Here is a 26,608-nt window from a genome sequence, read left to right on the forward strand (position 1 = left end):
GCTGTTTTTGATGATATTAACATTTTAAATAGTAGATAAAGCAGGGTGCTCTCCCACTGTGGGGAGGCCTTGTCCAATCAGGTAAAGGCCTGAATAGAACAAAAAGGTTGACCTTTTCCTGAGTAAGAGGGAATTCTTCCTGCCTGCCTTCAAACTGGAAATTGGCTTTTTTTTTTCTGCCTTCACATTCAGGCTGAAACACTGGCTTCTCCTGGGTTTTGAGCCTTCTGGCCTTTAGTAGCAGCTACACCATTGGCTTCCCTGTTCTCATGCTTTCAGACTTGGACTCAAACAAACCATCAGCTCTTGTCAGTGTCCAGCTTGCAAAGTCACCTTGCAGATCTTGGGGACTTAGACTTGCGATCCAATTCCTACACACACACACACACACACACACACACACACACACACACACATGTACATATATGTACATGTATATACATGTGTATATATATAGATACATATATATATGTATGTAATTTCCTATTTGTTCTCTTTCTCTGTCCCTGATGAATATATCACCTTATCACCAGTCCATATTCAATTTCTCCAAATGGCTGAAAGATGTTTTTATACATAATGTTTGGAGTAGAATCCAAATAAGTTCTGTATACTATTTTTAAAGTCTATACACATCAACTACACTTGTGGAAAAGTCATGAAATATTTTCTTTTATGGTATTTCTTAGATGATATTGGATAAGCCCCACAACACAGAACATTAAACACAAACTTTTAGAATGTAATTCCAGATTTATAAAGATCAGGATGCACGCCTTAAATGTGTCAAGACTGGACACAGAAAGAAAAAGAAACACACTTCCACGAACAGCTTTATACTTGTGATAAGTCACTGAGCTTCTTTGTTCGCTCTATGTTCCACATCGATAAAACAGGAAGTGCACCTATGAAATATTTACTTGGCCTTCTTCACAGAGATGCAATGAGAGTAAAAGGTAGTTTCACAGAAATAGTTCTGAAATGAAGTATCATAAAATGAAGAAACTTATTATAATCATCATCATCTTCTCCATCCAAGGAACCCATTTTGTTTCTTTATTTGCAAGTGGGGTCTCATTCTCAGACGAAATTTGTACTATTCACACAAATCTGTGCCACATTACTAAAAGGATGAAAAACAAATAAATCGTGCTGTAAAGCAAAAGCCCTGGTCTTCAAGCAGGAATAATTCTGTACGTTTCACACAGGCTGAAAAACAGCAGAGATTGACCTCTCAAGGTCATCACTTCAGAAACTCACCCGGTACTGTTGAGATAACTCTGTCCTAAGCTGCAATCCTTTGACAGAGAAGACGGATTGAACCAAAATGCTGGCAGACACTGACCATTGCTGTGTCGCTCATAACCGTAGTCACTGTGGGGGGAAGGGCCAAAAGAAACCTGTCAGTAGGTGGCAAAATTTCTGAGAATGGTTTCATGGTAGTCCACAGCCAACTTCTACTCTAGCCAAGTGGTCAACAAACAAGAGTTCACCAAATCAATACCTTTCCAAAAATGGAAGTATTTTTCCCCTGTGGAATATCTGTCAATTACCCAGGCTAATGCCGGAAGAGATAACTTGAAAGCAACAGAGATGCTTGTGTAGAGATGAAGACTCAATGACCAATAGTTCCAATTAAACGGCTTTAAGCTGAGAGAGCAGATTATGTTCTCATTAGGAGAATACATAACACTGATGGTGGCTGGGCCCCAAGACAGCTACAAAGAGAAAACTCACAGTGGTGGGAGCTCAACCCTCAGTGTCAACATCACTGACACAAACACAGCCACATGTGGTACGATTCCCATTACTGGTGATGTCTTTGGGGTGCTTTTCCAAGACATCTGGATCTACCAAGTAGAGCTGAGCCAGGTCTCTCTGTGCACAAGCCATATGCTTCAAAGTCACAGCAGAAAAGGAAATGTCCTTCAGGAATGTCATGAGCATTTCTCTGAGGAAAATTTTGTCCTAGTCAGTTAGCATTGTCAGTGGAGACTGACGGCTTGAAAGCCTCTCTCTTGCTTGGCAAGAGTCAAAGATTTTTCTCCCAGCCTCCTCTCTTTCTTGGTTCCAGAGCCCTCTGTGTGGCCTGATATTCTTGGCTTCTGGAGGATGAACTTGGGCACAGAGATTGACAACAAATTGACCTCCACATGCACAGACAAATCACAGGCAGTCACCAGCAAGCATTAGTATGAATCGGCCCATCTGTGTGATGGAGGTGAGATGTTGGCACACAAGGGTCGGGAAGGGAGAAACAGGCTTAGCCATGGGGCCTGTCACCAGGCAGCTGGCACTTAGAATCCTGCACATATCAGCTGGATTTGGTGCTGGTTCAACACAGCATGGAGAGGAAGACTTCAGAAATGCTGCCTGCAGGATACCCGGTGTTCATTTCAGGGAATTATTTTACAAGTGCTGGGGATGGCAGGCAAGGTCATCTGGGGGAACGTCCAGGGGAGAGCCAAGCCGAGAGGGAACATTTAGTGACAACCACCTTCTATTACGCTATAGTCAAGTGGACTCATTGAGGCTTTGGCTACTGGTAGAAACTCAACAAAGTCATGGTGAGCCTTCCAAAATATTTTTAGAAATCATGCAGTAACAAAACCCCCTTTTTTTTGACCAGAAAACCTTGCAATGGCCTCGTTTATGATTCATTGACCACTTCTCAGAATACATTTCAGTTAGAGGTAGATTCCAGTCACAAATGAATATAAGAATTGGGCCAACACTGTAGGGGAGGCAGAGATAAGGGAAGGGCAAAACCTAATTGCCTTCCTTACCCTGTGTTACTTTTACTCTAGATTAGCTTAAAATGGAAGAAGAAAAACAACACATGACATAACAAAAGACTCATTTACTGTGGAACCTTGTGGAAAAGACTGCCCCCAAACCAACACTTCCAGGAGACATCAGGGAATCAAGACATCTCATCTCATTTTTTCTCTTTGGTTTTCTACTAGAATACATTTGCTCTTTACAAAGGAATGACTATTTGGTAAGGCCAAAGCTAAATGACTGAGATAAAATGTCATCCTTTACAAATCCTCTTTGAATAGAGGGGATAAAGGAGAAACAGTTGGAAAGAAGAATGGGATAAATGACTTTAAAATTCCATGGAAGTTTTCCTTATGAATGCATTTCAGGGTGTCAGTCCTGAAAGGTAGGGCAGGAAAAATATATTTTTATCATTGTAATAATGTTGCACTGGCTACAATGGAAGTTACAGCTGGGGAGGCCCCTGCAGAATTCCTTGTGAGCTCCAATGTAATTGAAGTTCTCTTGTCCTCTGGCTGAGCCCAAGAGATCTAGCACTGGCTCTTGGCTTGCCTTGTCTACCAAAAGAGGGAAATAGCCTTGGGTTATTGGTCTGAGAGCTGGTGGCCAATTTTGGCAGGCCTGCGCAGAACTATTCACTCAGAGGATGTTTCCAGAGGTCTACCATGAGAGAAGACTTCCATTTTCTAAGCTAGTGCACAGTATCTCAGCCCAGCACTGATATTTTGACGGTCAGATAAGTGATCTATGATTGCTACATAGGTAGATATCCAATGTTAAAGGAATAACTTTGGTTCCTTATGCACGTCAAGTTTTAATCACTTAACATTGACGTATATATTTAACAATTGTTTCCTCTGAACCGAAACATATAAATAAATTTAAGGAAAAAGGAAAAAAAAGAAGAAAGGAAAAAGGAACAGAAAATGAGATGGATATGATGAGGGAGTTACCACCTACTCATCCTTAATAATTTCCAACCTCATTTGAATGCCAACACTGACCTGGAACAAAGTAAGGGCATTGCTGACAACACAGGCTAGCTTTCTGCTTATCAAATGCTTCAGGAAGAATGCTATCGTGCTCAAATATCTCAGTACTTTTCTGGTTTATACTATCTTAATCCTGGTAAAGGGAGAGGTCTCCCATACCACCATGTCCACAGAGCCATAGACTGCCAATGCCACTGAATCCTTGCCTTGAAATCAGAAAAGTCTTCCATAGCTTGCATACACAATTATCAGCTAACCACTGACTGAAAACTCCCAGTGACAGCAAACTTACTTTTCTTTATAAGCTCATTGTTCCACTAGTAGGAACCTAGATTCTAGGAAGTTTTTACCTTGAGCACAAATATATCTGCTCTCTGAAAAGTCAACTTACTGTTTTAAGTGCTGTGGTCTGAAGCAACTCAAGGGGGGATCTGGTCTCCCTTTTTGTCCTGAGATCTAGCAAACATGTGGGGATAGCTACAAGACATCTTCTGAATCCTCTTTCAGTCCAAAGAAATTCCTGGTTTTTTTCATATACACATGCACATAACCAATAAATGTTGTCCTCCAAAGGTAATTTCATAAGAATATGAGGCTTGTCGCTTAGCTCTGTATATGTCACTATTATTTCAAACCTCAGCTTTCATTAAGACTCACACAGATTTGATACACTGAGTATCAGCACAAGCTTACCAGTCAAAATCGGCCTCCGTGCAGACACAAGGTTCAGATTCCATAGCTCCTGCATATTTTCCTTGCATACACTTCCTCTCTGATTTTCGCTTCTTATATACCCTTTTTGCTCCCATGATGCATGCTTCCCCCTGTAAGGAGACAAGGATCTCACTCAGTTGGGCACATCACTTGGACCTTCCCTACTGCAATTCAGGACATTCAGAGAGATGTTCTCAAACCTTAGTGTAATGTGGACATAGGTCACCTACTTTGTACTAATGGCATTTTCTTTTTGATGTCGAGAACTCTGGTGTAGAATGCAACTATAAATGCAATCCTAAGAAGCAGTGAGGGTGTGTCAAAAACCATCCTTCACTCCTGATACATTCAGCAAACCTTTACTTGGCGAGGTTTGAGGTCCAGTGCTATGAGGGACACACAGATAGCCAAGACTCAGCTTATAACAAATGTATTGCCAAGAAATCTCTGGTAATTAAGTTTAATTCTTCTGTAATAAAATATTTATGCATTTGGTCATTTATGAGCATATGAAAGAAGGGTATTCCTAAGAAGTATAAAGATCCATTTGTCCCAATTTATTATGCCTCTGCCCACACAGCTTTATGGCACTGATTTTATGTCCAACTACCAGACAAGTGAGAGAAGTAAACTCAGTATTTCTCCACAAAATAAATAAAAGCTTTGAATAGCATAGTGATTGCACATCTCAAAAGGGAAAGTAACAGCAATGTACGTAATACTTTCATTACTGAGTCTGCGAAGAGTATATGATGCTAACTGATGCAGCCCTTACTGTCAAACGCAGCTTTCTTTGTGTCTCAAGGACGGAAAAAAGTTTTGTCCAGGCTAGTATACACGGTGTTTCTTGAGCAAATTCACTTTAACTGGCTCCACGACACATCTATATGTAAATATATTACTTTGACCCTTGAACAACACAGGAGTGAGAGGTGCTGACCATCTCGCACAGTAAAAAATCCATATGTGACTTTTGACTCCCCCCAAACTTAATTATCAATAGCTTACTGTTGACTGAAAGCCTTACTGATTACATAAGTAGTTGAATAACACATCTTTTGTATGTTATGTGTATTATATGTGGTGTTCTTACAATAAAGTAAGCCAGAGAAAAGAAAATGTTATGAAGAAAATCGTAAGAGAAAAATACACTTAAAGCATTGTACTGTATTTACTGAAAAAAAGTCTGCTTGTCAGTGGACCAGCACATTTCAAACCCCTGTTGTTCAAGGGTCAACTGTACTTAGTCTAGGTTTGGGGAGACGATGGGTTCCTCCCTGAGTATGGCGGTGGCTGTGCAGTGAGAACCTCTGCCATGTCCTCAGAGAGACCTGTAGAATGACTTCCACCTTGGGAAATCAACAGAAAAATGCTTTTGGCCAAGCATTCTGATACGAGCTGATCAGGGGAGGGGCCAGAATGAAGGAAAGTTTCCTATTAATAATTCTGCCCCCTTGTACCGAGAGTACCTTTGGAGGCAAGAGGCACTACCCAATCCCAGGGAATCACAGGGCAACAGGAGAGGATTTTACTGGCACTGCTCACGACGCATAATTTTATTATTTTACATCTCTGCATTGCTAGATAAAACTGAAGATCCTTTTGTCACCCCTGCCCCTACCCTGTAACCATATGACATGCTCAGATAAATTATGTTTGGATCTGCATGCTGAGTTGGTATTTCATTTTGAGTTGTAAGTCTAAGCCAAGCACATTTGAATTTTATCTCATTATCTCCTAGGACAATAAAGAAAAAAAAAGAAATTACTTCACCACAAGCTATAAATGTTGAGTTTGCTCACCGCTGTGGAACACAAAACATGCAAGAAAGCGGTAGATGGGCACTGTAACCTAGAGAACCCCCTATTCCTACATTTGAATGGCCAGCTTTCCCCCAACATGACCCATGCCTTCCACCCAGGACTTAACCTCAGCTGTCCTCGTCCTACCTGGCTGTGCAGCTGCCAGGGTCTGTAGTCCTCCTCGGCACACCGTCTATCAAAAATGGACTTGTAGTCCACCTTGACCAGCTGCCATTCGGAGCGGTGGCTGAAGTGTCCAAACACTCTACAGAGTTCAAAATGATAAAAATAATCACAAGAGTAACAGGGCCCATAGCTAGCGTTTGCCGGGTGTTTGCTATGAACTTAGTATGATGCTAAACATGTTACATTGATCATATCAGTCAATCCTCAAAGCACATGTATGAGGAGGGTTACTATTATTGGCACCCTATCACATCTGAGTAATTTCAGGCTCAAGAGAGTATTGTTAATATGCAAAGAAACAACTAAGACCTGGCTAATTCAGAACACAGGGTGTCTGACTTAAAAACCCACTTCTGCGTATCGTACCACAAGAATGGTTGGTTGACAGAAAAGAAAAAAGAAAATAAGAAAAACAGTACAAATGCTGCATTCTATGTGGTCCAAGATTACACTTGTAGGTTCTCTTGCTAATATACCTGGTTCCCATGGTTTCCATGCTATTTTACCTTCCCACCAGTCCCTAGGGAATGTGGTCAATGGGGCCAACTAGTTAGAACTGCTTCCTACACTGTGCACTCCACTCTCCTTATTCAGAGAAATTCGGGTATATAATGAGGCATTTGAATCACCAACCATAGATATCCACGGATAAAAGCCACAAAGTAGCCTTTTCAGTCAGTGTTTTTTCATCCGAGTTTTGCAAATATGAAAACTGAATAAAGATAAATTATGGAACAAATTGCTAATTGAGCTATGTATACCAGGGGCAAAGGGTAGCTATTAGGCATATTAAATTTATGTTGATCTTTTCTATCATTAAAAAAGGGGAAGAAAAAATTAGAAAATGTACCAACTATTCACTATGGTTTTTGATCACAAGGTCGACTACTTTAAAACCTTCTCTCTGTTTTCCATGTCTAATTTTCCAAGGGAAGAAAAAAACCTCACCATTTCATATTTCAAATTCAAAGCTCATGTTTTGAAACCCTTAAGCAGGCAACTCATTAATCAAGTCTTTCACAAATTAATGATCGTCACTTTCCAGACAAGAATGAGTGCAAATGCAATTTCACAAGAACAGATTGTTCTCACAGTTTTCCTAATACGCCTCACAATTGGGTTAGGTAAAGAGCCAGGGAAAAATAAAATCCTTTGTGGGGTTTTGATCAAGCTCTGCGTTCTGCTTTAAAGTGAAATCATTCTTATATGCCTGTGATTTTCTATATATTGAGTTTATTATTAAAGTTTTAAATTTATAGTTTTATTTTCTGTTGAAATAATAATTTCTAATTTCCCTAAACCCATTCAGCATAGGAAAAAATAGACTGTGCCCTTGTGCTGCCAGTCCTCAGTATGGGTCTCCTAATTAGTAAAGAGCCAAGAAATTGGCCACGCCCACATTTTTCTTTCCCCTTTGCGGAGGAATCATGAAGTCAGGTGTACTGACCTTGCTAGCAATTTCAAATATAAGAGTAGCAAAGTGAATAGGCTTTGCTGAAAACAACATATTCCTGGATTTCTATTAAGACTAGAGGACATCATAGTTTTCCACTTACGTCATGATTAGAGTCTCTTCCCCAGGCTCGCCCAAAACCCCATCCACAAAGAGTGGAATAGATGTGAAACTGTATTTGCTCCAAGATCTCCCTTCATCAAAACTCAACCTAATGAAAGAAAAAAATAACAGGCATCAGATCTCAAAAGAAAAAAAAAATCCTTTCAGAGGAAAAATACTATCAGCCAGGGAAGAATACATTTTAAAAGTACTGGGGACACTGTCAAAGTGAGCCTTTTATGTGAATACATACTCTTAATTACATCAGAAGGTAGAAATACAGTTAGCCAAGCGATTCGGGACCCAGATGTATTATAACAGCCATAAGGGGAGAGCTGCATGAAATCGGAATGATAATAAGTCTTTGATAGAATTTTTTTTTAATTTGGATATTTTATTAGATCTTAGATCTCAATGTGACTCTCTCCAAAACCTCAGTGCAATCTAGCAGCAAGTCTTACTGGTGATTCTGAAGAGCAATGGCCTTATAAGACCTACTTAGATGGACTTGAACCAGCTGCCTCCAAGAGATCAAACCCTTGGTGGCTTCCCTCTTAACACTGTTTTGCATCCTGGCTGACTCCTTGAGTCAATGGGTACAGGACTGGCTCTTGCGAGTAAGAGAAGTCTGCAACTCTGAAGGTCACCCAGGATGTTTCCTTTGTTCTGTGTTTCCCTGCGGATGCCTTCCCCCATGCTAAGCCTCCATTTCTCTTATTTCCACAGTTTTCTCTTCAGTCTCCTAAGTAACTCACACCAGGCGGAAAATCAGGCTTTTGGTTTTGAAGAAGCTTGCGCTGTGGAGAGAGCCCTTTTCAAAAACAGAGATGAAGGGGTCTACTAGAACCATTCTGGAAGTTAGGCCTTAAATGTCCATCTGGGCAAGACCTACCAGTAGAGGTGCAGACTGGTAACCTCCTTCCCCCAATCGAATCAGGGGGAAATGAGATAGGGACAGATTTGCCCTGAACTGCTGATCTCTGTGCAGAACACACATAACGGACACACGTTAAGCCTCTCTTGACTTCTACCTATTTTACCTGACACACCACTGTACCCACAAGTGTGCTCAAAGAGTAAGGTACTGGGGAGGGCACTGTCATATTTGAAAACCATAATGCAGCTCTTCTCTCAGGGGTAGAATCTCGGTCTTTCTCAATATCCTTCCCTCCAGCCCTACCCCCACCTCTTTCCCTCCTTCTCTCTGTCTCCTTTCCTCCTCTTGTGAAACCGCTGGCGATGTCTTATTTTAATAGAGCAAAGGCATAAATGCTGTTCTAGTAGACTTTGACAGTTTATTGCAAACACTGTCACCAACTGATAGCCTGACTCCTCAACTGGTCTTAGCAGTATGGAACCATCGGGTGCATGACTCATGATCAATGCCGTTACCAGAGATGTCGAATCGGGAGAGACGTGTGCTTCATAGCAACCAGGACTCCACCTTGATCCAGATACAAAACGCTGTGCTCTTCTTCAAAGATCTGCAAGAGGAAAACATCCACATGGACACACACCCAGAGTTCAGAGAATTAGCCTTCATATGAGGAGGAAAAGTCCTTCCCATGATACACCAAGGTGTCCCCACCTCTTTGGAAAGACACTTATAAATAATGCTTCCCAAGGTGGGCTGCATATACCACTGGCACTGTACAAAATGATTTTAGGTGCACCACAAATGAACCTGAAGAATTAATAGTTATGTATTCATGCTTCTATTCCCATATTTTTATGGCAAGTTCTGTTGATTCCCACTTAGGACCCACTTCTCAGAATGCAGGGTAACCATCATATTGTGTAACATCTTTGGACGGAAGAAGGCTTAGAGATACTTTACCCCAGCATTCTCATTTCTACAGATGAGAAAACTAAGGTTTAGAGAGATGTGGTGACTTACCCAAGACCATGTGTGTAGTAATTCACGGGTCTGAGACCTGCGGAGTTATAGGGCCCTTTCCAGACGTAATTATTTCAAGTTTTCCAAGTATTTCAGAGGAAAGCTGTTCTGGTTCAATTCATAGATTCTCTAGCAAGCCATATAGGAGTTCTGATCCAAATGGAATCATCTTTGGGTACATGTGTCATTTATGTTTTTCTCCAAAAGTGGAGAAACCAATTTGAAGTCAAATGGAGATGGGCTACAAACAAGTTTCGTGTCCTCACTATATGAGATATGCGCTGTTTTTTCATAATTGCTTTGTTGGTGTCACCTTGTCTGCAGTTACACTACAGACATGATTGTTTTTCCCTTTGTTTATTTCTTATATCTAAGATTTACCCCAGGATTACAGATGTAAATAGTCCTTTTCTTTGTTTGGGGTGTTGGAAGAAACAAAATGGGATCCTGGCTTTCAAGCTGTTCTCCAGAGGAAGCTTAACAGTCCATGTTCCTACATACCTCCAAGATCACTAGCCCTGGGGATTCTTTTTATTTTTTTTAAATGTTGTTAATGTTTATTTATTTTTGACAGAGAGAGACAGAGCATGAGTGGGGGAGGGGCAGAGACAGGGGGAGACACAGAATCTGAAGCAGGCTCCAGCAATAGCCCTGGGGATTCTTAAGCAAACATCTTCCTGCCTTGCTCTCCTCAACCCATGTGAATCATACAGAGGGTCCATAAGGGGTCAGAAGCTAGGAAATGGTAACTTGGACTATAACATGGGCATCTCTATCTAAAACATAAAGCAGGGAGCTCTCACTTCTGTGTGATTACCTGTGCATTAGATTTCAATTTACAGGGCTAGTTACTGTATGATAATTAAACGTCAGTACGTTATTAAAACATATTTATTGAAGTGTAACAACCGTGCATTAGGCACATATCTTGTTATGATTGCTAAATCTCATTAAATGCCTGTTTTATAAGCTGTGGGTATCTAATTTTCATTTAGAAGAAAGAGAGGAAGCATTTAAGCTAAACATGTTGGTTTACAGTGATTCCATTTCTACTTTTCCTAACATATGCACCCTGATGGTTATGACTCTGTCTTCTGCACATAACATATAGACATTTCAGAACACCACCTGGGTAATGGCTATTTCAGAATCATTGCTTTCCTCTATATTCTGACTCTGAGGCAAGGGGAATTTATGGGGGAAGCTCAGTGCTGGGTATACAATCTACCCTCCAGCTTCCATGTTCCCAATATGATAAACTCTTTAGGATCCTGGTTTCCTTTTATGGAAAAAAAATTCTGTCAGATCCGATTTGGTTTCATTGTCACTTATAAGCTTTCTTACATAGAGACTCTGAAAAAGGGTCATTTTTACTGAATGACAAAACAAACAAATTGCACAAATATTTGCTAAACTTTAAGACTCTCATAAAACAAAACAGGAAAATAAACACATTGACAAGCTTTAGGATTTACGTACAGCTGAATGAGTTCTCAGAATTTAACCCAGTTGAACAATTTTTATGTCATTTAAACTGCAGCAACTTGACCCAGGATACTTTCTCACCTGCCTCCAGGTGTTCCCTGCATCTGAAGAGACAAACATGCTGATGTCGCTGTCTGACAATTCGGAACCTATGTTACCTAGAAAGAGCACATCATCAATAGTGAAAGGAGCTTTTCACAAAAGCTAACAATGGGCTGTAATGGCCATTTCCACTGCTCGAGATAGACTTACACTGTAAACACTATATCTGAGCAGGGTTTTTCTGCAGAGTTGCTTCGGGGTCAATGGCTTTAGGTTGACTTTCAAAATATCTTTTTGCTTACTCATTAAGTTTCCAGCACAGATATCTAGCTTCTGAAAATAAATGCAATCTTCCACAGCAAGCCAACCAGGCAAGCTTCTTACCTGAAGCCACTATGATGCTGGGGGCTGTGTCTCTGCTGGCGATGATCCCTGAGGTGTAGGGGTTCTCAGAGACCTTCAGGTGAAGGTGCAGTGAGCAGTAGGGCTGAGAAGAGGAGAAATGAGTGTCATGAAAGCATATGATCAAAAAGGTCATCTAAAGTCCAGTTTCAGGGCATCCATCCATCCCATTCATCCATCCATCCATGCACGCACCTTTCATTCCACAGATACCTGGGGTCCACTAAGTATAAGACAGCTGCCAAATTGGTGAAGGTGGGGGCCCCTTTGATTTAGGCCTATTCTACTGCCTTGATTGCCATGTGGTCATTCAAGAAATATTTTAGTATTCTATCTGAAAAACATGAGATGTAGCTTATGAAAGACTTACACTGACTAAATTTTGGTCTTTGCCATTATGAGATATATAGCTTAAGATCTTTCTATTGATTACCATAAAGAGAGACTATTTTAACAGTCATAAGATCAATACAGACGGAATATGAAGTTTGAGAGGCTGACACAACTATGTTCAACGCTGGATCAGAAAAAGGCTTTGGGGAGAAAATGGTGCCTGAGGCAATGATGTGTAGCATATGAACAGCAAGTGAGATGTTCAGGAGGATGAAGGATAGTTCAGGCCTAAGTGATATCAATAACAAAGAAAAGAAGCAGAATGAGTTTAGCTATAATACAGTAGGCAGCCAGGTTACAGTGAGGAGGAAGGATGGATATGAAGTCTGAAAAGAAGGTTTGGTCAGACTGGGAGGGTTCTGAAGAAGTCAGATGGCACCTCCCAGCCACCCTCCACGGGAGAACTTGGTCTCTGTTGTACAGAAGAAGCTGCGTGTGAAACTGTCCTAACATCTATCAGATGACTGACATAGTATCCATGTCAGGGAATTATCAGGATCAGTATTATTCAATATAAAAGTCATACCTGTAGACAAAATGTACTGGTAATAACAATTTCAATGAAAATTTAAGGGACTTGATGTCTGTGTGTAACAATCTCGATCAAATTCTCTGATGAAGCTATCAACAGTTTTCAAATACAGGATAATAAATCTTACACGAATTTCATTTAAAATAGTTCCGGTACTGAGTTGTCAAAAACTACAAGTTTGTGTCTGAACCCACATCTCTTTTCATCTCTCAAAAAGATTATTTTCTAATCTTATCGACTTGAGTTTTTGGAATCACCAATGTATCTCTGTTATTACTTTCATTCTGCTCTGTAAGTCTCAGCCAGCAGATATTCAGAAAGCTACAGAGATACAGTGATTAAATTTATATAGGATAGAGTAAATGACAAACAACAAATGAATCTCAGGAAGAAAAGCAGCCAAAATACTGGTGAAATAAAACCGTGGGTCACAACTGGGCCTTCCTCACGGTCAACACAGAAGGTAAACTCTCAAGGGAGAAAGATAGTAATAAAGACCAGTTTTGCATGGAGATTTCATAGAAAGTTTTCACAAAAGGAATTTTTACTTTAAAATGTTCCGTAAGACGAAGGAGGGCTTCCCTTATAAAAAGAATCAGTGGCATGAGGTTGGGGGGCGGGGTGTCTCAGTCAGTTAAGTGTCCGACTTTGGTTCATCTTATAGTTTGTGAGTTTGAGCCTCACATGGGGCTCTAGCTGACAGCTCAGAGCCTGGAGCCTGCTTCAGAATCTGTGTCTCCTTCTCTCTCTGCCCCTCTCTTGCTTGTGCTCTTTCTCTCTCTCTCTCTCAAAAATAAATAAATATGAAAAAAAAATTAAAAATACAAATAAAAAGAATCAGTGGGAACTAAAAGCTTGGCTTCCTTTTGCCCAAGAAGAAGATGAGGACGGGTACTGCTACATGTTCCAGAAGTTCGACAGTGTTGCGTTGCACTCAGATAGATGCTAAGACAGGATAAAGAAGTGATATCAAACCATTTTTCCATGAAAGTTTTCCTGACGACAGCCTATCAGGTTCCCCTCCTTCTCTGATTTACAGCTGTTTACTTGACCACTTGCAATCTTGTCTTATCTGTCTGAGGTACCTACAGTTTTATCTCCCTAAGAGATAAACTCAACAAATAAGAAACCACCTCCCTAAGAGAGAAACTCTACAAACAAAGAGAAAACTTTGAGTGCTACTTTGAGTCTTCTGTGGAACCTAGAACAGAATCTAAAAAAGGCAGTCAATAAATGCTCAAAACATGAAGCAATGCTTTACGTTAGGACTTGAAAGACCTTTTGAAAACAGGTCTAGGAACAATTCCTAGGAATTGACCTAGGAACAATGCCAGAAGTATCTTGGGTTTATTTATAAACCACATAATCAGATTAATGTGACTATCGCCATGGCATTCCAAGACATGCATAACTCTTAGGGGATTAGCCTAGTCCCATGGGCTTTATGGAGGGACTTTTGTGTCCCCCACAGAGGGAACATCCCTGGCTAAGGGAGCACCTGGTTTGCAATCTTGAACCAGATGCTTGCCACCTACTTCACCACCCAACAGTCTAGAAGATTGTGATGCTCCCTCTCCACCCGGCCTGATCAAGGATTATTTGATATCTGGTCCTGGCTGTTCCAAAGAATAGAGGGTATTCTGGCTTGGTCACCTCAGCACTGCTCTGTTGCTATGGCTTTCAGAGCCCCGAGATAAATTAATTTGAGAAGAAAAGACACCAGTTCAGGCCGTAGCAGCAACATTAGACGTGCTCTTTCTGGTGCACTTTTTCCTCCACTCTCACATTTGCAGTACTGGATTGCCCCCAGCTGGTGTGAGGAGAATATTCTGTGGCTTTTCTTTTTTCCTTCTTCCATTTGTACAAGGAAGTTATAGAGCCTACATCAATGCTCAAAGAAAAACAATGTTAAGTGGTTTATCTTTACTTTTTTAAGTTAAACTTTTCTACCTGACCAGCTTTGAACATCTGTCAAAGTCAAATCACCAAAACTTAATAGAGAGGTTTATTATAATGCCACTGCCAATTCCTGCAGGACACAGGACAGGGCTCGCTAACTGTTATGCACATTTTGCCCAGGCAGGGGCACTTTGTCTACCTCTCCCTTCCTTCCTTCTTTCCAGCCTTCTTCCCTTCTTTTCTCCCATTACCTACCATGTCAGAAATACCGGAGTATCTTTGCAGAGTTATCTCCAATTCGGAAGAGTCAAAGTACAGTTTGTCACAAAGGCATCTATTTTCCTTATCTTTCCACATTAAGAAAATACAGAACTGTACCTTGAAACCACCAAGGCCTAGCAGCTGACTTACAGACAGTGAAGGGTGCAGCATACATGTTTGGAAACCATCCTTTGTGTATTTACTCACACACAGTCACAGGGCATGGCATATCATCAACTGGTCAATACTAGAAGCAACTAGATCTCTTGTCTTTAATCTCTTCAGGAACAGGTTCAGATTTTGAGCATCTGAGGCAAGTTAAGGACTCTATCCCAAGGAAAATTACACAAAGGCATATGCACACAGAGTTTAATGTTCAATTTTAGGGAATTCACAGATTCCTGAAGCCCATTGTGGACCTCTAGCTCCAAGTTACCTTTCTCTTGTCTTATTCTTATATTTCTTATTTTAACCAACAAAATCCTTTGGCCATTGTAAGTGTTCAATAAATGTCTGTTGGATTTAACCGATCCATTAACCAGCTACTATCTTCTGAGCATTGTGGTTGACCAATGGAAAATTACTAAATGACAGGAGATATGCCCCCCACCATGAATTAAATCAACTAAAAAACTGTGAGATTATTTAAGAGTCAACCAGCATCTCATTCTACCTCCTCTATTCCCCATCCTCTGCACTGACAGCCTTTGGGTCTCATCTTCATGGTACCCTTATCCCTAGGGCCCCTAATCTGAGTATTGTACTGAAAAGCCAAATCAGACCTTTTATCAATAAGGCAGCAGCTAAGGTCTTAAACAGTATTCTCCAAATCCACGCCTGAACTCACACATTTGTGCTATTTATGACCCTGAACTGGAGCTAGAAATCCATTAGATTCTTAGTAAAGAGTCAACAGCCTGGGAGAGACAGGGCTCTGCACCAACAGGCTGAGTCTGGGGGCATTGAGCTGCACTCCAATCCAGCACAGCGTGGGGAGTCACAGCCAGTGCAAAGGAGCAGAAAGCAGAGTCAAGAATCTCCTGGGGGTAGCTGGCTGCTTAGCTCCACTAGAGAACTGTCAACTGAATCCATAAAGAAGTCACAGCCTCTCTCTACAGAACACTCTGCTTTCCCTAGGGACCCAGGATTTGTCACAGGCTCAGCTCACATCTCGCCTCTTGGGAACCCAATTCTGAGGCTTTGGTGGCAGGTGGACCATGACCTGTAATACCCCATCTAAGTGTACAATGCACTCTTCAGAGAAAAGAAATCCTAGCTGAGCCCTCCAGGCAATCAGTCTAAAAGTCCCAAAAATACAGCCCCAAATTACTCTGGATGTCTTATTTCTATAGAATACATTTTACCAGGAACATTCCGTTTGGGGCTGTAATTCTGAACCTGTTCCACTCCACATTTGTAACAGCCCTGCTGGAAAATCTCCTTTCTAATCACTAGGCTGTGCTTTTGGTGACACTGTCACTTTCTAAGTACTCACAATCTAAAATCACTTTTTATCTCCTCTCTGCCACCAGCTCCCAAGCATAAAGAAGGTTCTTAACAGTCTGGGTCTCCTGTAGCTCAAAGATTTTCTTTTCTATTTTGTGCCTTTGGTAGATTTTTATAAGTGATCCTGCTCCCCACTCCCTTTGCCATTGCCTTTCCTCAGCGTGTTTTCTAAAACTCAGATTGAAACTACATCAGAGAGTTAATGAGGGAGGCAGGCCAAAGACTCCTGGGTGCCATACATTTAGAGCCCATTAATTCATCTCTCCTGGATCTTAATGAGCCTACTGATTTTCTTAACTGTGGGGTCAACCTAGGCCTCTTAGTTTCAGGGATGGATATTATGAATCCCTCTGTGTGGCTGTCAGTGGCAAGGGAAAGTTTCCACTCAAGTTGAAATGTGAAACTCAACCAACACCTGTCAGTGGAACATCGACTTCAGACAAACAACACCCATAACAACACATGTTGAACACCTACCACGTGGCAGGTAAGATTCTTGAGCTTATTCTTTGGAGTGGCCAAAAGACAGCTTAGTTCCTATACTTGAGCTCATATTTGAGCAGGGGAAGGTAGGCAAGACAGTCAACAAACATATGTGCTAATTTCAGAGAATGAGAAGGATCATGGATAAAAAAGAGTTGAGTCAACTCTTAGAGAAAACTTAAGAAGCCTCTTAGATTAAGGTAATCTGGCAAGGATCTGAATGCCAAGAAAAAGCCAGACGAGGGAAAAGGCATTTTAAGAGAAATAATGGTGAATGCAGAGCCTAAGACATAAATGAGCAGGGTGAGTTAAAGGTATGCAAAAAAGTGCTGTCCTCCCCCACAATGGACTATGTAGAGAAGGAGAGAGAGAGGCGGGAGAACAGGCAGAAGAAGAAAACAGGGGCCAGACCATATGAGACTTGGCAGGCCATGGTAATGTACTTGAACTTTATTCTACCTGAATTAGAAAGTCATTAGAAACCTTAAGAACAAGATCCGAATTTTTAAAGCTCAAGTTGATCTCACTGACATAAAATTTGAGAAAAGAGAAATCTAATCTATAGTAAATGAAAGCAGATTTGTGATTGCCTAGGACCGGGTGCGTGAAAACTCACTGCAAAGGGACACAAAGGAAGTTTTGAGTGATGAAAATATTCTATCTTGACCGTGGTAGTGGTTACATAGCTCCATAACATTTGTCAACATTCGTCAAACTATACTCTGAAAGTGGGTATTTTCTTTTTTTTTTTTTTTAATTTTTTTAACGTTTATTTATTTCTGAGACAGAGAGACAGAGCATGAACAGGGGAGGGGCAGAGAGAGAGGGAGACACAGAATCTGAAAAAGGCTCCAGGCTCTGAGCTGTCAGCACAGAGCCCGACGCGGGGCTCGAACTCACGGACCGTGAGATCAGGACCTGAGCCGAAGTCGGACGCTTAACCGACCAAGCCACCCAGGCACCCCGAAAGTGGGTATTTTCTATGTATGTTTTACTTCAGTAAAGTTGGATTGAAAAAGAAAAGATCGCGCTGGTTGCTATGTGGAGAAGAGATTGCCAGGTAGAGACGGGAGGACCAGTTAGGAGCCTCTCATTCCAGGGCAGGTGAGAAATGATGGCAGCTTAGATTGGAACAGTCCCAGTAGAGATGGGTAAACAAGTTGATACTGCGTTTATATTTTGGAGGCATGGCAATAAGACTTCCTAAAACGGGCTGAAGTTGTAACAGGGGGCCCTTCACTAAGTGCTTTGTGTCAGAGGCATTTCCACCCACGCATTTATGATGCCAGAGTGGTCACAAGCAAGCCTCGTCAGGTGATATGGTTAATTCGCTCTCATGGGCATTTTATCTCCAAAATGCACGGTGGGATGGAGGGCCATGTTGAAGCACTGGTGCATCCCATGCTTCTTTGGCTAAATACCACAATGCCCCGACTTGGAATAGCTAAACTTGGAAGGTGGCTCTGGTTTTTTAAAAAGCTACTGGACAATGAATACCCTGTACAGTGGGTATTCAATAAATAAGTGTTACATTTACTTACTGTCACTGACTTTGTGCATTTACTACCCCCCTCCCTCCCCCCCATAAGTTGCCAGTAATAAGGATGGTAGCTGAGTGGGAGGCTGAATTTTAACCCGCTTTCCTGATGCACAGTGACAACTGTGATATCCTTTGCAACTAATAAGGTCAAGCTATGGCTGCTGGCATCTTCTCGAGTATAAGGGTGACCCGCCTACAGCTGTATGAGATGAACCTGCAAAGTGACTGTTCAGACTTCCTGGGACAAAGCAAGCTGAGTGTGGATAACATCAAAGTGAGAATTGTATGAAGACTGCAAACACTGATATGTGCATGTGTGTGTGTGTGTGTATACAAAACTTTCTTACTAAAACTAAGAAGTCTCCCCTCTAGGTTTACATACTGATCTCTCCTTTTTATAAATTGTTTCACAGAAATTAGCACTACATTATACTTTGTTTTGCAATTAATCTCATCCTCCCTTCCTTCTACATTCACTCAGTATCTATCCATGTATCAAGCACAGGGCAGCCCCAAAACCACTATGAAGAGTGAGATGTGACCCTCTACTCTCTCATTTATTAATCGAGTGTCTTTCAAGTGGACTGCAAACTCCCTGAAGGCAAGACTCAGCTCTGATCCTTCTCTTGGACACCTTCATATAATCAAATATAGAAATAAATTCATGCTGATCTATCTACACATGTCAAATGTTAGGCAACTAAAATAAAGCTTTACTTCAAAGCAGGGTACAGTGAACTTTCTTTCTTTTTTCTTAAGGGCCAGATAGTAAATACTATAGGCTTTATGGACCACATAGTCCCTGACACAACTATTCAATTCTGTCATTTAGAGCAAAACCAGCCAGAGTCAATTTATAAACAAACATGACTGTGTCCCAGTAAAACTTCATTTAGAAAAACAATTGGTGGGCCATATTTGCCCCACAGGCCATGGTTTACCAATCCCAGCTATACAGAATGAGACATAGATGAATGGAACACATTACAAAGGGTACAAGTGAGGGTTTAAATCAGTGGTTCTTACCCCTTGTTTGAGGCATAAACTCCTCTGAAAATATGATTAAACATCTCTGTTGGAAAATACACCTGTACATTCTGCTGTCAGTTCATCAATTTTGCAGCTGAATTTATGCATCATTGGATATGTAACAAATCATTCATGCAAAAGTAAGGGTGTATTTCCCCACCATAGATGGAAAGGATCACATTCTCCCTTAAACTACAATTTGAGGTCCTCATCAGAACCTGGTCACAACTCAAAATCCTTGAAATGAGCAAGGAACTTACTCAAGTCCTCTTATCTCTTTGGCTTATCACACAAGGCAGCACAGCGCCCCCTTTTCTACATACTCTGCCTTCACTCCCAGCCCTGTCCCCTTTTGTTCACCAGTTAAGCAACAAGCCCTGGAACGATCTTCATCTGCTTATTTAATATCCAGTTCCAGCCCTTCACTGTGCGGAACATTCCTCTCCAATGTGAACACTCACCAGTAAGCAGTGCACGGGGTCCCCCCTTAGATCTGTGTCAGGTGCCTGCAGCAAACGCCAGTCTCGGCCTTTGTTATACGTGATAAAAGTCTTCACTTGGTTGTCAATCTTCTTGTTAGCCAAGAACATTCCCTTTATCCCTGCTACCTGGGAAAAATTGACATGGCTGAAAAATACATCAATTTGAGATGGGATATATTTATTTACTTTACAAAAAAAAAAGCAGATTGTCCAATTCAGCTGTGAGCACTTGTGGAGGAAGGAGAGGGTGGGGATAGTGGAGAGGTGGTAATCCTCAAGCAGAATGATTCCCTGAACTGTGGGACACACGGCAATAGGTCTATGCCCCTTATGGTATGGCTATTGTATTGTAAATTTGATAGAAGCTTCTTGTTTCCTCTCAGGTAAGTTGGTGGTATCTTACAGTTGCCTAGAGTTAAAATCTGGTGCTTTCATTTGTGGTGCCTGGTAAATGATACATAAATAGGACTACTTTAAGTTTATGTTAGGCATAGCACCCATGGTCTTAAATACTTTATCTCATTTAAACCTCTTGGCTAAGTATCACTTATTCTATTTCATATAAGAGGAAACTGAAGCTTATCCAGGTAAGGTGACTTCTCCAAGGTCATGCTACCTAAGGTCACACAAATAGTAAGTGGCAGACCTGGAAATTTAACTCTACTTACGGCTCCACAGACCATGCTCTTAACAACTGTCTAAACCATTGAGCTATTTACAGCCTTAGGCAATTGGAAAAGGTCAGTTAAAGCCCATGATCCAAATATTATTGCTTTTTCTCTCCTTTTTTTTTCTGTAAAAAGATCACTCTATTAAGTCACTGAAATACACTGAACAAAAAAGAACAGCTTTTAAATATAAAGACACAGTGATTTCCCTAAACTGTCAAATCATTCCCTCCTGCATTCCTATAGCACCTTGTTCCCACTAGAAACAGTCCTTGTTAATTCCTTGGCTCTGACAATATGATTGCCTTCTCTCTTCCATACTTTAGGAAAGAGGTAATAATTGGTAAGTTGACAAACTGCAATAACAAATCATTAGTGTGTACCATATTTTTCAAGTGTTTTAGAATGTATTAAATGCACTTATACTTCTTTTATATTCTACTTGTAATTATGGCAACCCAGGGTGAGTGGGGGCCAATGGGAGAAAGGTCTGAATGTGTGGAACAGCACATTCCAGGGCTGTGCACAAGCCACCTCCCTTAATGTTTGCAGTAACCATGAGATAGAGTTATCGGCAGCCATATCTTGAGGATAAGGAAACCAGAACCCAATGAGTGGCTTTGTGAAGCACAGACTGGGCACTATGCCCAGTGCATAGTGTTTTCACATATAAAATGTAGTATTTATACATAAAACATAGTTTTTATATATAAAACATCCGACACTCACTACAAACCTGCCTAACAGCTAGGACCTGGGTTCTATGGATGAGGAAATTGAGGTGTAGGCAAATTTTAATTGCTTATGATGACAGAGTTGGGGTTCGCATGTAGATCTGTCTGACTTCCAACGCCCTTTTAACAAATACAGTTCTGAATTTCTCAACTTAAAGAGGTTGGGTTTCAATCAACAGAATATGTACATTTTTACCTTGGCTTTTGACACAGTCAAACCCCATTAGTTTGTACCTGCTGATTTGGCATCTGGGGTAATTTAGAGTTGGGCCAACTTCGTACTCCTTTGGAACGACAAGTTTGTTAAGCAAATAAATGGTATAAATGAGTAGCTGGGAGGAATACTTTGAACTACTTAGGAAAACAAGCCTCATTTCGAGAGCAAGCAGACAATTTCTTCTGCATTGTTGATTCTTGACAAATGCGGAAGACATAAATTCCAGGAGCACTGTACCTCCCGACAATGGTACGTCAATTACAAATAATATTTAGTTATTCACTATCCCAGCTCTACAAGGACTGCTCACCAGGGAACCCCATATTGGTTTTGCATATGTTCCAGAGGCTGTTACATGTGTAAATATGACTAAATTGCCAGTTCTTTAAAAATTAGATTTCATAAATCAGAATTTTCACCAAGTCCTATTTTCCCTCCACAGCATACTCACACATGAGAAGCAATGCTGTCTTAACCACGCGACACTCTAGGTTACAATAAGTACGGAAAGAATAAAACGATCACCTATTCCAGTAGTTTCATTGCCCATTTTCCTTCCTGCCCTCTCCCTTTTTTGGCAAGAGTGTCAGAACAGGGTTATATGTGTTTAGGAGCTGGTTCATTTGATTTGCAGAAGCGGTGACTTTATTGGCCCCTGACTGCGTGGCATTATCAAATGCCACTTGAGCAGAGAGCTGCGTTTTGTAATTCATCTTTGGCAGCTTGGCCTTCAGGTTTATCTTGGGGAATAAAAACGTGCCAAGGCAGAGGCAACGTGTGGCAATAAGGGACGGATCTGGAGTGGGTCTGCTGATTTTCCTCTTGTGGCCAGGGCACTTTATCTGTGCAAATCCCATTTGTGGTGTCTTTTTCATTTGTCTTGCTTCTTTGGTCTGCAGAGATGGTCACCCCTGCTCTTAAGTTTCTTGTGCTCATCCACTGCTCCTTTTGCTCCGAGCCTGAGAAGCCCATCTCTGTGTGTGTCCAATGCGTGACACGCTTTCCTCAAGGGCTCTTTCGTGAGGTCTCACGCTACGGTTCTTGCAACCGCTACCCTCTTACTTTGGCTATCACTTTGGAAATCAAGGGAGTGGTGTTAGTGCCCAAAATATGGAATGTGTGTGTAGCATATAACAGTGCATCTGGGGTTCCACTGAGGATGGGGGGACATGTTTATGTTGCGAGAAAACCTCCCTCAGTATTTACAGTATGTGCTACTTTGGAATGAGGTGGGGCTGAAGGATGGAACAGGACAGGAAAAAGTAATAGTCCCAAGGGAGACATGCCTTCACATGGATATGGTTTCTGAGGAAGATGTTCCCCTGTGGGAATGACACAGCTCACTGTTGGGAGTTCGTCTTCCTTTGGGGAAAGACCTGTTACGTTTTCTACCCTTCTGAATTCTGCACAAAAATGCTGAGTGTATTGAGAAGCCACTTATCTTTCTTTGCCTTGCATATGGGGAATTTGATACCAGAAATCTCAAAGGTAATCAGTTATTATTTCTTCTTCTCTAATATCATATGAGCCCAAATACCATTTTGATTAGACTTTAAACATGAAGTGTTACAGCTCAAACCTCAAGCCGACACAAAGCACATTGGCACATTCATTGTACCCTAGGATGATAGCTTTGGAGGGCCACCCTCCCATCTCTTATTTTACTCTCCTTGTTCACATAGGCTGTCCCCAACTCCCTTGGATAATATCCAGAAATGTCTCTACCCAGGCATACCTCAAAACCCAGCTCCATAAGCTCTTTTCCCAGAAACCAGAACCCCTAACTGTCCCCAACTCTTCCTCTCTTACCTCTATTTTGTCCCCCAGATGACATCATGGCTCTCAACAACTGTGTAGGTTTTTAAGAGCATCAGTCTTCCCCCAAACTTCTCCAGGGCTCCTTACATTCCTTACCATGATATAGTCATCAGCACTTCTCCTGACAGATCTCACACTACAGTCTCCCACTCTAATGTAACTTTTGGATTACCATTCACTCCACCATACTCCCTCACGAAAATGAATATTAGAAGAGTCACTTTGTATAAGACTTATTTTGCTTTTAATAAAATAGGTAGTAAGAATTCTGCATTAGAAGATAGGACAGCAATAACACTATCCCATATTTACTGAGTACTTATGAAGCGTAAGGCACTATACGAAAGGTTTTGTAAGCAAGAGCACATTAATCTCTCATGCACTCGAAATGGCAGAGTCAATGATGTCCTCATTTTACAGGTATGCAAACCAAAGTTTGGATGGGGTCAGTTACTTCCCTAAGATCATTCCCCAGAGAACCTTATAGCTGAACTCCACCTCAATCTAACTCGAGAGCCCACACACTTAATGCTTTGGGCCCTACTATTTCTTCAAATTTCTCAGTCATCCTAGAGTATTCTGAGAGAAATGTCAGGGATGGGATGTCATACTTACTTGAGGCTACCTTTTATTCGTTCTTCGGTACGTTTTCTTAATAGTTATCCCATAAATATTGTTTGAGCATCAACTATTTATCATGCATTCTTCCAAGCACTGACGATAAAGCACCTAGAATGTCTAAGTAACTATATGTTCATTGAACAGATTGTTTTTGACAGTGGGAATGTGTTCGGTGCTGGGACTTGGGTTTCTTTGGTGATTTTAATGAAGAACCCTATATTCTTCCTTTGTTTTTTTAATATGCATCTCTAGAGGGTGCTCTTCTCTCCCAAACTTTCTTTCACATGTTGCATGTGGAGGCTAAGCTAGGAAAACCCTTGCACAGGAGTTTTTGCTTGTTTCTGACTCTACTGAGGATTGGGAGATGATTCCTCCTACCCTCTCTGTCTCAGACATTAATTACAAATCCAAAGTGTCAAAATTTGGAAAGAATAAAAAATATGAATCAACAAGTGTAGCTAGAAAGAGAACATATCTGTGACCATAATTTCTTCACGCTTTGGAGACAGGATATTTTTCTGTTCTAAAGAGAGAACTGCAGCCAGGAGAGACACATACTCAGGGAGAGCGGGGTCAGGGGTAACTCTGAAATCAAAGAGCCCACTCCCCCCGAAATGTCCAAGTGTTCTTTTCTTCCCTATTGCCTTAACCAGGCAACACCACCCTACTAAGGAGAGAGTAAGTAACCTTAAATACAATTAGATGGTACATTCTGTGCCCAGTAAGAAATATATCTTGGATAGGAAAGCATTTTTCTTCTCTAATTCCTATGTTGGATTATAAGAGGCAGCCTTTCCCTAAGAAGTCAAGGTGTCAGTACATCATCGCAACTGTTCGGCTTTCTCTTTTAAAGAGGTGCACTCATAGTGTGAAGAAGACACTATGTGTGCAATAGAACATGCGCTGCTCATTGGTTATGTCTTCCATCATGCCCATGGTGCCCACTCATGTATGCACACATTCTGTGCATCCCCAATTTGCCAGCCAGGTGGCTTGACTCCCAACACAGCCCTTTCCACTTGGCTGGGATAAACTGTCATTGCCCATTAAGCCAAAGTGCTCTTCATCATCATTAATTAATATTCCCTTCCCAGAGGAGGATGGATATTGTCCAAAGCTGTCAGACCCCCTCTCATCATCCACACCAGACGGATACACTAGGAATCACACGTCTCAGACACACTCGTCATGTCTTTTTTGCTCTGGCCACCGTCAGGCATGCAGTCCTCTCTTACCCATCCCCACGTGATGCCCCTGGAGAGTTTGTGCTATTCAGGAATGACAGAATTTTAGAACACTTGTTTCTAGGCTTCTCTGAAAGAAACACATCCACCAGACAAAATTGGAAGGGACATGACAGTGCTGCCTGAATTTAGCTCTAACTACAGACTAAGGTGGTTCAGAAGGTGGTGAATAGGTCCAGAGAGATCATTTGCAGATCCTGAGTTGGCCTTTCTCCAAGACTGTTTTCTTTTTTCTGTCTGGTTTCTTCTACTTCTAGGTAAAGTCTAGTACTATTTATCCTACCTTTCAATGTCTTTTCTTAGGGATATTGCTGGGCCACAACCAAATACAAGCCCAAATCTTTCTAGAGACACAAATAGTTTGTTGTTAAGAGTTTGCATACTCTAGGGACACCTGGGTGGCTCAGTCAGTTAAGTGTCCAACATTGGCTCAGGTCATGATCTCATAGTTTGTGGGTTCGAGCCCCACATCGGGTTCTGTGCTGACAGCTCAGAGCCTGGATCCTGCCTCAAATTCTGTGTCTTCCTCTCTCTCTGCCCTCACCCATTCATGTTCTGTCTCTCTTTCTCTCAAAAATAAATAAACATTAAAAAAGTTTAAAAAAAAGAGTTGCATACTCTAGGATTTAGATCTTAATTCTGCCACTAGCTTTGTAATCTTGCAAAGATGATTGCATTCTTTCTGCCTCTATTTACTCATGTTTAAAATGGGAGTAATTATAGTCCTAGTATCATAAAGTTAATGTATGGATTGAATGAGATAATAATGGGAGGTTCTTTACACAGTGCCTGGCACATACTGGCCCCTAAAATATTATCCATTGTTATTACGAACCTTCATCAACAAAAATCCTTATCTAGCATTTTTGCTCTGTGGACAACTCTCCTGGTTCACATTTCTTGACTCTTTCAAATGTGGTACATGTTCAATGGCCAACTGACACTGAGGGAACATTCTAGCATTGCAGTGATTAAACCACGTAAGATGGTCACCCAACACTTGGTCCCCAGCACTCCCTACGTCATCACATACACACACGTGCTTCTAGGGCAGAAAGGGCCACATTTGTTGTAAGGTTCTAATGTGTGTATATGAACATAATGATTGATTTTAATGAGACATGTGCTTCCTTTTGCATTTCCCACAAAGACTCATCAACAGTACATTTCCTCGATACACGGACTCCTATTGTTACACATTACACAGTCGGCCTCTGCTGAAACAGCTTAAAGAGCAAACAGCAATGGCAGGTAGTTGGCATGCAGAAGCATACAAGCAATGGACTCATGCTGTCCTCCTCAGTCACCCCCAAATGTGAGCAGAC

The 26,608-nt window shown here is 41.3% G+C and overlaps 1 protein-coding gene across 12 annotated transcripts in view; it reads right to left on the minus strand.

Annotated features, from left to right (window-relative positions):
• Positions 1 to 26,608, minus strand: part of SORCS1 (sortilin related VPS10 domain containing receptor 1) — a 518,445-nt gene that overhangs the window by 87,239 nt on the left and 404,598 nt on the right. For all 12 annotated transcript variants that reach the window (XM_047826164.1, XM_047826162.1, XM_047826169.1 and 9 more), the window contains 8 exons: positions 19,961 to 20,107; positions 11,839 to 11,941; positions 11,494 to 11,570; positions 9,423 to 9,514; positions 8,032 to 8,139; positions 6,437 to 6,554; positions 4,467 to 4,597; positions 1,261 to 1,374 (listed from right to left, as the gene is read on the minus strand). In XM_047826164.1, the coding sequence (XP_047682120.1) occupies positions 1,261 to 1,374; positions 4,467 to 4,597; positions 6,437 to 6,554; positions 8,032 to 8,139; positions 9,423 to 9,514; positions 11,494 to 11,570; positions 11,839 to 11,941; positions 19,961 to 20,107 (890 nt within the window). The remainder of the gene's footprint in view (positions 1 to 1,260; positions 1,375 to 4,466; positions 4,598 to 6,436; positions 6,555 to 8,031; positions 8,140 to 9,422; positions 9,515 to 11,493; positions 11,571 to 11,838; positions 11,942 to 19,960; positions 20,108 to 26,608) is intronic.

This window comes from Prionailurus viverrinus, chromosome D2 (genome assembly GCF_022837055.1).
Source record: "Prionailurus viverrinus isolate Anna chromosome D2, UM_Priviv_1.0, whole genome shotgun sequence".
Taxonomy (NCBI): domain Eukaryota; kingdom Metazoa; phylum Chordata; class Mammalia; order Carnivora; family Felidae; genus Prionailurus; species Prionailurus viverrinus.